The sequence below is a fragment of the Notamacropus eugenii genome, chromosome 3, assembly GCF_028372415.1.
Source record: "Notamacropus eugenii isolate mMacEug1 chromosome 3, mMacEug1.pri_v2, whole genome shotgun sequence".
NCBI lineage: Eukaryota > Metazoa > Chordata > Mammalia > Diprotodontia > Macropodidae > Notamacropus > Notamacropus eugenii.
The window spans coordinates 241781820-241795198 of NC_092874.1; the positions used below are offsets into that span (position 1 = coordinate 241781820).

Sequence of the window (13379 nt, forward strand, 5' to 3'; positions counted from 1 at the left end):
ATACATTATATTTCTACTTTACTGTATACAATATATTATATTGTATAAATGCCACTTAGCAGAGTGTTTTTTTAATACTGAGAATTCAGAAAAAATAGGAAAATCAAAACATTGTGCTGAGATTAAAAAAAAATTAGGATGTATTCATTTTTCTTTAAAAAACAACACAGCTTTAAATGTCTAACATTTAGATCTAAATATCCAATATTTAGGTCTAGGTAACTGATATGTACATCTAGACCAAAATAATAAAGTTTTTTTTTTTTTATAAAAGGGCAAAACAAGGTAGCCAGTCATAGAAATCACTGCCTTGCCAATTCCTTCTCTGTGATTTGTGTTGGTTTTTTTTTTTAATGTCAAGGGTACCCCCTCTATAATGTGCCACAATCACCTACCTTATCATTTTCAGTTTCAGAAAATCATCTGTAGCTAAGCTTAACTTGATCAATGGACTTTCTAACAGAAGTGTTGTTAAAAAGAACCGAAATGAGACCTATGCCACCATGCTAAATAGAAGCTCATAGAAGACTTAAAAGGAAAATCAGCTCGGTGATTTATAATGAAGCTAATAAAATTCAGGCCAGTATTCTTCCCTGTAATGAACAGCATTTTAACATTCAACACATGAAAGGTTAACAAAGGCTATGAACTTGGTGTAACTTAAAACGTTTCAGATGCTGGGGGTTCACCAGATGTAATTGGATTCAGGTGGAACATGCCTCTCCTCGGCCTTTTTAAGTAAAGGCGTGTGCTGTCTGTACTTGGTAACCGGTGGCTTTAGGGCATGCATGAGGCTGGCTCCATACCCTGAAAAATTAACCACAGTTTAAGAGAAAAGAAACTACAAAAACAGATCCTTCAGGTTCACGGTTAACCATCCCAACGGAATCCATTTTCCCTTTCTGGCCCAACAGGCCTGACCACAGAAACCACAGTAAGTAGCTACCTGAGTGAGGATAGTGGGAGCACAGATTCTGAGCTGGAAGATGTCACAGGTCATCTGGTAAAAGAGTTCTTAGCCTGGAGTCCATGAACTTAAAAAAATATATTTTGATAACTGTATTTCAGTATAATTGGTTTCATTTGTAACCCTATATATTTTATTTTACATATTTACAGACATTCTTCTGAGGATTGGTATCCCCAGATTGCCGAAGGGTTCCATGAGATCAAAAAAGATTATGATATAGTCCAACCCCTTTCACTTTACAGATAGGGAAACTGAGGCCCATTCATCTTGCCTAATGTTACATAGGTAGGAGATGCTAAAGGGGAAAGTTTTCAGAAGTTCTTCTGTGATTTGATTTGATTTGTGTTGTGATTTGTTGGCATCAAATCAGAGCTTATTTTTATACCAAGTCCCTGTCTTAGTAACATAGTCATAACCAAGGTGATGACCTGGATCTTCTAGGGACTCTTATCAATGTTAAAGGCAAGTAAGAGATTGAGAAGAAACGTGTGTTCTTCTGCCAAGGGCAATTAATGTTGATTCACAAAAAAAGAAAGATAACCTTTAAAAAAAACCTGATCATACTTCATCTGTTGCTATTTCAAAATTAAGCTATAGAGATAGGAATGAATTTCATACTCTGTCCTTCCTTCTTGCTCCCATATGATCAGATCTATCTTGTTCACTTATGTCCAACTTTTCACAACCCCATTTGGGGTTTTTCTTGGCAAAGACACTAAAGTGGTTTGCCATTTCCTTCTCTAGCTCCTTTTTCAGATGAGGAAATTGAGGTAAACAATGACTTGCCCAGGGTCATAAAGCTAGTAAATGTATCTGAGACTAGATTGGAACTCAGGTCTTCCTGGTCTCAGGTTTGACTCTATCCACTATATCACGTAGCTGCCCCTAGATCTATCTACTAGAGCTATATCAATGACCAAAACGATAAAGAGTAATAAATGCTTGATGAATTTTGTACCCTTTGCCATTAGAGTTAAAAAGACAATTTTTAAAAGTTCATTCTCAGTGATGACTTGTAAGCTCGTGGAAATGGGGCAGGGATTGTATCTTTTTGGGAACCTACTTCCCACCAGTCCAGGTCCAGGGTACGGTGACAGCAATATATTAAGAGCCAATGTAGTATCATGGAAAAACTGCTAGATGAGGAGTACTTGACTCCCACCTCTGATATTTACTAGTTGTGTGACCATAGATACATTTACTCTCTCTAAGTCTCAGTTTTTTTATCTGTAAAATGAGGGTAATAATGGCATCAATTTCACAAGGTTCTTGTGAGGCTCCTATAAGTTTATCTAGGGGAAGTGCTTTGCAAAACTTAATTTTATATGTAAATATCAGCTATTATTATTTCAAGTAGCTTGACTTGCTCCATTTCTGTTATGTTTTAGTTGAATGCCTGCTAGGTTTGGAGTCAAAGGACCAAGGTTCAACCATCTGCCCTGGTACTGTGTGACCTGGGACGAGTCATTACCTCTCTGGGTCTCAGTTTCATCATCTGTAAAATAAAGTAGTTGAATTAGGTGACCTGTGTGGTCTCTTTTAATTCTAAGCCTACGATTTTATGTCTTTTGCTTAGCTCTGTATGAGTTTTTTCTAATTCAAATCACCAAATGGATTTACCCTAAATCTGGAAAATGGGGCCATATTGGCAACACTTTCCTGCATGGTTGCCATTTTTTTTGTTTTAATAAAGTTTCTTTTGCAAACAGCAAAATATAATTTAATAAATTTATATAGTTTTTGATGGAAGTTTAAAAATAGATTAGTGGGAGCTTATTAAGAGTGGATAAAAACCTCAAAAGTAAGCTTATGCCACTAATCAAATCAGAACTGAAATCTCAGTTGACAATTTTGACTTTCTAGAGTAGGGCTTCTTAAACTTTTTCTATGCAACACCTCTTTTCGTGTTTTGGCAGCATTCATTGGTGCTGCAAAAGTGTGCATGTTGTGTGTTCAGAACCAATGCTGCAGTGAAGTTGCCCAATGCAAGGCAGGAAAGTTCTGTCAGAAACACCTTGGATTCATTACGTGTTTGATTTTCAATTACTTTTTGGTTGTTTACTGTTGCCAAATTTTTCACCCCTACAGTTTAGAAAGATAGGTCTTTTGTGTATGTTTAATTGCCTGGGTATATACTGGTAGCTTCCCATGATTATTAAAACATGAACCAACAGTGCACCAGAAAAAAAAAAGTCTGTCACCTGTGATCCCTACACTTCCCTTTAAGTCAAGGATGACCCTGGGCACAATGATGAAGTAGACAGACATCTTCAGCAGTCTTCAGCCAATGGCGCCATCTATCCCCCTCCCCAGGTGCCCAGTGTTCTCATGATGCTGCCTACATGTTCAGGACCTCTGAGATAGTAAGCAAGCTGATACAGGTTATTGTGTGTATCTTTTAAAAAGGGGAATGGGGAATTTGATGGGAGACATTATTGCTGAATTTGGAGTCTGAGAACCTGAGTTAGAATTCTAGCTTTGCAACTTTCTTGGACAAATCACTTAACTTTTCCGGGCTTTTCTCTCCTCATTTGTAAAAACAAAGGGGTGCTAGATCAGAGGCATCCCCAAACACTCTTGATTGCAGTTGAACCAGATTAAAATGCAACCGAGAAATATCTAGTAAAATAAATAAAAATACAATAAAACAGATAATAGGGATCCTCCTATACAGATTGGTGGCTCCTGTTTGTAAGTTTGATATCATTGTATTAGATGACCTCTAAAATGCCTTTCAATGCACTCCAGACCAAGAGTCTTAGGACATGGTGACCTCTGAGGTCACCTGCTAGTCTAAATATGTGATTATTCCAGACTGGCTCTAAGATGTTCAGGCTTGCTACCCCTTGGCCAAAGGTCTCCAGGGATACTGGTTTGATTTTGAGTCTACCTGCATAGAACTCCCCACACTTCTTTTTCCTTCAGTGGGTTCACTCAAATACCACCAAAACTATAGTTATCCCTTCTACGTTGTGGTGGGTAGGGGGTGGGTAGGGACACAATGGCCCCCTCTTTGTCCCCATGACCTGGAAAATCCATGTAAAATTTTTTGGCCTTCCCTCTGTACCAGAGAAGAAGTCTGCATTTTTTTCTTCTTTCTTTTATGGGATATTTTCAGTACCTTATTGTAAAATTTGGGCTGATATTATATAATACTATATATATTTTTTATGCATTTCTGAATTTCTAAGCTTTTCATGGGTCATCTATAGCTTTTGCAAAACTCCCTTGAAATTCTCATTTAATTTCTTATGCTCATGTATGATATGTTGAAACTGAGATGGGGAAAGTTGCAATGAGGAAGATATAAATGTATATATGACCCTACCTGCAACTTTTTAACAAATCCACTGTTAAAGTTGTTAAGTCCATTGTGCACTATTTTTTGGGTATGGCGTCATTTTAAAATTCCAGAAGAGACCTTTGTGATAAAGAATCAAGGCCAATGGAATGCCAATTTCAAATCTGATTTAAATAGATCTAAATTATAATTGACATGTACTTCATCATTTGCAATCTGCTGCATCAATGAGTCGAGAGTTACCATTAGCAGAAGGCAGCTTTTGGTTACAGGATGTCCTCACCTCTGGAGTCAGTGGGATGTGACTGACAAAGTTAGGGGAAATTCTAGGGCACCATCTAATATAGTAGTTTCCACTCACTTTTGTTGCAATGTCGTCCATGCCAGCCTTCTCTACACTGGCATTTATTGGGTTCCTGGCAGGTCCCGTGTGCTCCACAACCAGGCTCACAGACAGCTAGAATCAGAGGACAGCACAAAGAAAGCTTTCTGAATTTTTTTTTTCAGACCAAATTACACAGCTACTTTTCCTGCTGTTCTGTAGAATATGTGAGTTTTGGCCACATCCCTTTCACTTGTGTGGGGAGAGGTGTTTTTTCTCCAGATTTAGCACACAGTCTTCTCAGTTACCTACGAGATTAAACTATGCATGATGCCTATGCATGATCCACAAAAGGGGATCAGTGGCCAGTAGGACTTTGACAGTACAGGACAATGACCTTGATTATCTTTTAGGAATATTATAATATATAATATTTAGAGAGCTCAGTTTGCCCCTGTTTTCCCTCTCTTCTTTCCCTCTCTCTCTCTCCTTTTTCTCCCTTTTTTCCCCTTCCCTCTTTCCCTCTCTCTTTTCCCTCCCTTTCTCCTTTCTCTCCCTCCCATTTCCCTCTATTTCTCCCTTCCCTCCCTTTTCTCTCTCTCTTTTTTCCTACCCTCTCTCCTTTTTCTCCCTCTCTTCTTTCTTCCCCTCTCTCCCTTCTCTTCCTCTTTTCCCCTTCCTCTCTCTTCCCTTTCTCTCTCTTCCATCCCTTTCTGTCCCTTCCTCTGTCCTTTCTCTCCCTCTTTTCTTTCTCACCTCTTGCTTTTATCTCCTTTCTTTTCCCTGTCTCCTTTTCTCCCCCTCTTCTTTTTCCTTCCCTCTCTCTTTTGCCCTTTTTTCCTTATCTCCCTTCCTTTTTTCATCCACAATCTCCTTTCCTCTTTCCTTCCTCTCCCTTCCTTGTTCTTTTTCTTCTCTTCTCCTCTTCTTTATAAACTTGGAGTTTATATAACTGTAAGAACCCACATAAATAAAACTTACATATTAGTAAAGACAAGTTAAAATGCTGCCAGTATCCCAATAATGTATAGCAAGTACAGAAGTGACGTCCCAGGAGACATCCTTTATTTACCGCATAACCAAGCAGATTCTGTATACCAGGTACTTACGCTTGGAACAGAGATCTCCTTGGTAGCCTTTGGAACATTTGCATTTATTTTTACCAATACATTTACCACCATTTCTACAGGATTGCTGACATTTGCCTAAAAGAGAAAACCATGTATATTAAAAAGCATTAATGCCAAGACCCAAGATCCAATCCTGCCTTGGGCACTAATTAGTTGTATGACCCTGGGCAGATCACTTAATCTTTCTTAACCTTAGTTTCCTCATCTGGAAAATGGAGATAATAATAGCGCTTATCTCACAAGGTTGTTATGAGAACCAAAGGAGATTGTATGTGTGTGTATATATATATGCACATATATGTATATAAATACATATATATGTATATATACACCTTAAAATGATATATAAATACTACTTATCATTCCAGTGATTTAGAGATAATTATATTTTTAATTGAGTTACATAGAATGTGGAAGAGAAATGTTTTGAAATAAAGATTTTTTTTGCTGTACACTTTGATAGGTATGATTTGAGATCATAGATCTGAATATGGAAGGCATCTCTGGTGTCACCTAGTCCACCTTTGTATATTAGATATGGGGAAACTGAGGCATATGGGGAAATTGAGGCCCAGAGAGGTCAAGTGATTTGCCTTAAATCATATAGATAGTAAACAAGCAAGCCAGGATTTGAACTCAGGATCTTTTGACTCCAAATCCAGGATTCTTTTCAGTGTACCGTCCTGGGTTATGGTCTATAGTTTGAATTTTTTTTGAATTTCAGGAACATACCGGTTACTTCCTTTTCCTGCGGGTATAGTTAGGTATGGCAGCTAGGTGGCGTCATCTTCCTGAGTTTAAATCCAGTTTCAAACCCTTACTAGCTTGTGACCCTGGGCAAGTCACTTTACCCTGTTTACTTCAGTTTTCTCAGCCATAAAATGAGCTGGAGAAGGAAATGGCAAACCATGCCAGTATCTTTGCCAAGAAAATCCCACAAGAGAGGGCTGAGAACTGGAAATTGGGGAGATGCCCGTCAACTGGGGAATGGCTGAACAAGTTGTAGTATATGAATGTAATGGAATGCTATTGTGCTGTAAGAAATGAACAGTCGAACTTCAGAAAAACCTGAAAAGACTTATATGAATTGATGCTGAGTGAAGTGAGCAGAATCAGGAGAACATTGTTCACAGAAACAGCCACAGTGAGTGATGACTGATTTTGATAGACTTACGCCTTCACAGCAATGTAAGGACCTAAAATTTTTCCAAGGGTCTCATGATGGAAAATGCCATCCATATCTGGGAAAGAACTATGGAGTTGAATTGCAGAGTGAAGCAGACTCTTTTCTCTTTTGTTTTGTTTTCTTTCTCATGGTTTCTCCCATTCATTATAATTCTTCTATGTAATATGACTAATGAGAAATTGTGTTTTATAGGAATGTATGTGTACAGCCCATATAAGATTGCAAGCCATCATGGGAAGGGAGAGGCAGAAAATTTAAAACTTATGGAAGTGAATGTTGAAAACTGAAAACAAATAAATTAATAAATTTGGGGGAAAAATCTCACAAGAGGTCATAAAGATTGGGCACAACAGAACAACAACATAGCTAGGTATTCTTTTTACAAAAGAGAAGCTTTATTAAAAGTAATTTATGTCTGTCAAAGTTTTGCAAACTGAATCAAAGAAGTGCAAAGTTGGAAGGGACCTCAGTGGTCATACAATCCAACCCATAACTGAAAAAGAATCTCTTCTTTATTATAATAATCAATAGTTATCCAACCTTTACTAGAAATCATATGACAGAGAATTCACAGCCCCCTGAGGCAGCCCATTCCCCTTTGGGACAGCTCTAATCATTGGCAAATCTGTTTCTGACATGAAACATTTGCTTCTTTGCAATAGCCAATCATTGTTCCTGGTTTCACCTCTTAAGAGCAAACAAAACAGATCTAATTCCATTTCCATCAAAAATGCCTTTCCACTACTTGAAGACAGTTCTTATATCTCCCTTGAGCTTTCTCTTTTCCACATTAAACACCCACAGTTCTTTCAGTTGGCATAGACTGCACTCCATTTGGCATGTCTCTATCCTAGTTGCTCTCTGGTTTATAAATGTCCTTTCTAAACTGTGATACCCAGAACTGATGGCAATGTTCCAGATGTAGAATGACCAAGACTTAGTCTAGTCACCTACATGCATCAAAGATATTCCTCTCTTAAAGCAGCACAAAATTGCATTAACCTCTTTTGTATGTTGTATCACCCTGCTAATTCACGTTGACCTTACAATCCACTAAAACTCCCAGATCTTTTTCATACAAATTAACAATGCCTTCATTTTTTTTGATACTTTTAAGTTTTTGGGGGGGAGGGTCTTTTAAAGTAGACTTTTTTGAACATAAGCATAAAAGCATAAACATTTGTCTCTAATAAATTTCACCTTAGTGGATTCCTATAGATTTTCTTATCTGTCAAAATGTTGTTGGGTCCTGATTTTGTCAATCTGTATATTAATTATCCAAATGTAGTGTGTATATTGGGGGTGGAGTGGGCAGTGTGAAGCTGACTTTAATTCTTCCTAGACCCTCTTTTCCTAGACTCAGGCTGGCTCATTCAACCCACCTAAGCCTATGCTTGCAAGTTAGGGTGCTTTGCCAAAGGGATGACTATGCTACTAAAGCTCATTCTTAGAGTCCTAGGGGGTAATTCTGACATGAGAAAGCTGCAGATTTATTACAGTTATAGCTCCTGAGACCTCACTGACATGCTTATCATTTAAAAAAATCATCCAAAATGATTAGCTCTTAGTCATGAAACATTTACTACTACTACTACTACTACTACTACTACTACTACTACTACTACTACTACTACTACCACCACCACCACCCACACTGCTACTACTACCATCCAGTGTTTACATACTGCTTTAAGGTTTGAAAAAGGCTGCTAAATATTAGCTCATTTTATCCTCACAGCAACCCTGGGAGGTAGATATTATTATTGTCTACAGATGAAGAAACTGAGGCAGACAGTGATTTAAATGTCTGGGGCTAGATTTGAACTCACGACTTCTTGCTTCTGGATCCAATACTTTATCCATTGTACCACTTTGCTGCTTTTTAAAGGAAGGTAAGGCCATAATAAGCATAACATAACATAACAGCCCACCCATAAACCTGGGTCATACTCAGTACACAATGTGACTATGGAGGAATAGTGGGCACAGTCTGACAGAAAACTCAACAGTGAGGCACATGAGAAGGAAACACATGTACCTGAAACAACTCAAAACTCTGAACTACAATATTAATGTCCTTGGTCTCTTTGGGGTACAGTGAGCACCACAAATTACCTACTGAGTAGGACTGCTATCCTTCTGGACCTCTCCTTTTTCCTCCTGGATAATGATGCATCTCCATTCTCAGGCTGCTGAAACTCTTTTATCAAACAGTATTCTTAGCCTGGGATCTGTATAGATTCTCAAGTCCATTCTATTATTTGGACATTTACTCAATATCACACTCTTTCAGTGAAAAAAGTAATCCTCTTAAGCCTGGAATCTGCAAAGCTATACAGGACTGCTCTGTGACCAATGAGATCCCTTCCAACTTTGAATAATTTTGATATTTCGATTTTTCTCCTCTTGAACCAAAGAGTGAAATGATCAACATGGGAAAACCTCTGAGGGGGGGTTTCCTCTCTCTCACATTGTAGGTGGTGCTAGAGAGCAAAACAGCCCCCAATCAGCTCCTCAAACAGCAGAGTATTCTGTTTTCTCCAATCAGCTCCCAGCGTCAGAGCTTTTCTCCAGTCAGATCAGTTCCCCAGAATCAACAGCATAGACTGTTAGTCTTAAATTGGCTTGTCTCAGCTGGATTTAGATGAAAGCAGCTGTTATTATCTTTGCTACTATCATGTCTTTGGGAAAAGGCATGGCAATAGACTGCCCTATGGCTCCTCTCACCATTCCTGTGACTTTCCAAGTCAGAACATCTTTCCTGGTCACCACTTGACTATAGGTGATGCTTCTCCCTATAAGAATATAAATTCTCTGAGAACAGGACTTGCCTTACTTTCTTAAAGCCACCCAGATAATCTGTGGCTAGATCTCTTTGTTTGTCTCTGCATCATGATTTTCACTGCTGTTATTATTACTATAACTGTGACTTCTTCTTGTTGCTTTTCCTTCATTTTTGAAGAGGACTCATGACATCATGAGGATTTAAGTGAGGCAGAATTGCACAGAATTGTCAGTGGCAAGACAAAAAAAAATGACTCGTGATGTTCCAGGATGTAGTAGATGATCTTAGCATCTTTGATGTCTGGACAAATTCTAAGTACCCCACAGCACCTGTTCCAGCTGCCTTCACAGCCATCAGAACAAAAATGTTCTCATCTGCCCATTCCACTATAGAAAGTCTTCCCATGCTTAGGGTCCCTTAACTCACTGATGGATTTGAAGCCTGCCAGTTACCTCTTACTATTACTAGGACTAGGATGATCATCATAGATGCCCCTCTTCTAGACAAATTCTATGTCACAACCCACAAACAGGTTTCCCAAATTGATTTTAAAAATAATTTGAGCTTAGTATAATTCCTAACACCTTGTAAAAGGTTAGCAAATGTCTTTATTCAATCATTTACTCTAGTGCATGCTTAATTCTGATTAACATCAAACTATTAATGATGAATTTTTTATTCTGGCCATCACATTTTGATTACACTGGGAAAACTTATTATTTATAAGATCTATTCAGCCAATCCTTTTTTTTAAGATGAAGAGTAATTTTTAGAAAATAAATAATTCAAATTTTCTAAATTTCAATGTATGTATATCAAATTTTCTTAAAGTATGACACATCTGTATTTGAAGAGATCTGTGTATTCCTCTGAATGACCCATCTCATCACACACCTCTCTTCTTTTTCAAGTCAAACGAGTGTTTCTGGAGGTCTCGTTAATTGTAGCCTCATAGAATTTCTAATTGAGAAGGACCTTTAGATATCATAATGATGCACTGACATTTTTTTCTCTCTGTAGTTTACCCTTAACTATTCTGTGGTAGAGGTTTTCAAAAGAGAAGAGGAAGATCAAACCCAGTATTGGCCATTCAGATTGGAAACCACATCAAGGGACTTGAAGAAAAACTTTCAGAAGGAATTGCCGTTTATTAGCTTTTGATAGCTCAGGGTTTCTATTCTTCTCCCTCTCCCTCCACCTTTTTTTTTTTTTGTTTAATATTCATTACAAAAGCCTCCAATATATACATGGAGAAGGAATGAAATTGTCATTCCAAAGAACTTCCCCTCTTTCAGTGCTTTTATTCTCCATGCCCCATTCCATCCTTTCTGCCTAGCTAAAGCCTTGGGAAGGTAGAGTCACCTGGAACTTTTTGTCCCTAAAGACTTGTATATTTGCATGAGGAGGCTGAACAGTGCAGCACTTAGGATTATGAACTCCTTCCTCCCCTTACTAATTCAAACATTTGGACTTAAGATAATTAATCGGATTGCTGGAACAATCACAAAACCCTCCAAATGGCACCAGGAACCCAATTCACTTTCAAAAGTCCTGTTAAATAAGGTGACTAAGGCTATTGTACCTTTTTCCTTCAATTAACCTGAGAAATTTCTGAAAGAGAAATTACATCTATGTGGCCTATAAACCTCCTTCATTTAACCACTAAATCTGAGAGATTTTGCTAGCTTGGGGTAAAATTGAGATCCATTCTCCGTGTATTTCTGGTATAATTGATGCCTTTCAACTTGTATTCAAAGAACTAGTAGTTTTGGTGATGTATTAGATGACCCTCTAAACCAGGGATTGTAAGCTAAAGCTCTATTTGGGCCAGGTAGTCCTATGTCCTCCCATCCTCACTCCTCAGCAAAATAGAGACAAAAACAAAAAACCTACTCCATCACCAATCTATGTCATTATGAAGAAATATATGATTTTCAGAAAGACAATGTGGAGTGTAGATTTTGGAGTCTTTCAAGTCCTAGCTTGCATGCCTGTGTGGCCTTAGCCAAATCCTTTAATCTCTCCATTTTCTCTTTTATAAGATCAGGAGTCTGGTCTAGAAGTTCTTTCGAGGCCTAAATCCTTTGAATATCTAAGTGAGAATTTCTTTTTGTTTCCCAATAAATATTGCACAGTGGAGAGAGCACTAGACCTGGAGTCAGGAAGACTCATCATCCAGAGTTCAAATCTAACTTCAGACACTTACTAGTAGTGTGACCCTGGGCAAGTCACTTAACTCTGTTTGCCTCATTTTTCTCATTTGTAAAACAAACTGGAGAAGGAAATGGCCAACTACTCAGTCTCCTTGCCAAGAAAACCCTAAATGAGGTCACAAAGAATCAAACATGACTGAACAACAATAAATATTTTATCCTCCCAGTACATATAATTGAGATGGTTCACATATGGTGGCAAAGCTATCTATTCTGTAGAATAGATACTCAATACAGGTAAGACATGGGATGGTTATTGCAGCATTGATCAGACTGAATATTCCAAAAGATCCATCTCCTTCTCTTTCATGTTCCATGAAGTGTCATGGTGCCAATAGGGGACATACCCAAGATCAGGAGGAGTCCAATGGGGCTGTAAGAATTCTTTTGTAATGATTCTGTTGGGGCAAATTCAATTTCCCTGTTGTTCTTCTTAGAGAGCATGGATGGGGATGGGATAACACCAATAATGAAGGAGGACTCCCAATTATTGTATGGGAGGGGGCCAGATATGGCGGCATGTACCTATAATTTGTAATGCTAAGTAGGCTGTAGATGGGGTATCACTTGAGCTCAGGAACTTGAAGATACATTGGCCCGGCTGATCGGGTGTGTGCAGTGAGTCTGACATGAATGTGATGAGTTATCAGGAAGAAGGGGGATGGTGGTATGACATCAGGCTGTGCCTAAGGAGGGACACATAGGCTCAGGTCAGAAGCAGCAGGTCAAAACTCTCATAACGATCAGTAGTGGGAGTTAGCCTCTAACTGGTAGCAGCTGTGTTTTGAGCCAAGGCAAGATAGGGAAACCCAGCACACACACACACACATATGCACAAAATAAACACACACACAAACATAAATGCACACATATATGCATGTATGTATGTATTACCCAGGAAGAATTTAAATAACAGAACATCCATCTCTTTCAGTTGGGCATAATTTCAGTTGCATTAGTAAAAGGGGTTCAAGGAAAGCCTTCCATCTTGGCATCTCAGGGAAAATTTGAGGCAATGTTCAAAGTATATTTAATACTGACTTCTACTTTGTGAAAGAAATTTCCAGTCCACAAAAGGATTACCTATACTTGGGGAATGTCTTCCAAAAAAAAATAGAGCATGATAATTTAGGGAACAGTTTATTATCACCTGATTCTCCCCAAAGAATATGCTGTCATTCCCTGAAGAATAGATGAAAAAGTTAATCCTTAGGAAAAAATTATTTTAGAATTCACGAACAGTTAATGGGGAGGAAGTTTGGCACCTTTTCTTTTCCCACCTTCTTAGTTGGCAAGCCTTGGCTCAGACTGAAGTCAGTCTGACTTTTAAAGGTCTTTATTTGCAGAAGTTCAGCAAAGTTAAAATAGTTAATGTTCTACTAAGTATCAGAGCAAGACTTCAAACACGGCTCTCTCTTGGCTCCAGTCCCAACAGTCTATTTATTGTACCACAGAAAGGGTAATTTTCTTAC

General features: G+C 38.3%; 1 protein-coding gene across 1 annotated transcript in view; it reads right to left on the reverse strand.

Annotated features, from left to right (window-relative positions):
* Positions 1-254: 254 nt before the first annotated feature.
* The window catches only part of WIF1 (WNT inhibitory factor 1), a 109860-nt gene continuing 96735 nt past the window's right edge, over positions 255-13379 (reverse strand). Inside the window, exons 8-10 of the mRNA XM_072655277.1 lie at positions 5703-5798; positions 4633-4728; positions 255-807 (exon numbers count right to left, since the gene is read on the reverse strand). Of these exons, the coding sequence (XP_072511378.1) occupies positions 686-807; positions 4633-4728; positions 5703-5798 (314 nt within the window). The 3' untranslated portion in view covers positions 255-685. The remainder of the gene's footprint in view (positions 808-4632; positions 4729-5702; positions 5799-13379) is intronic.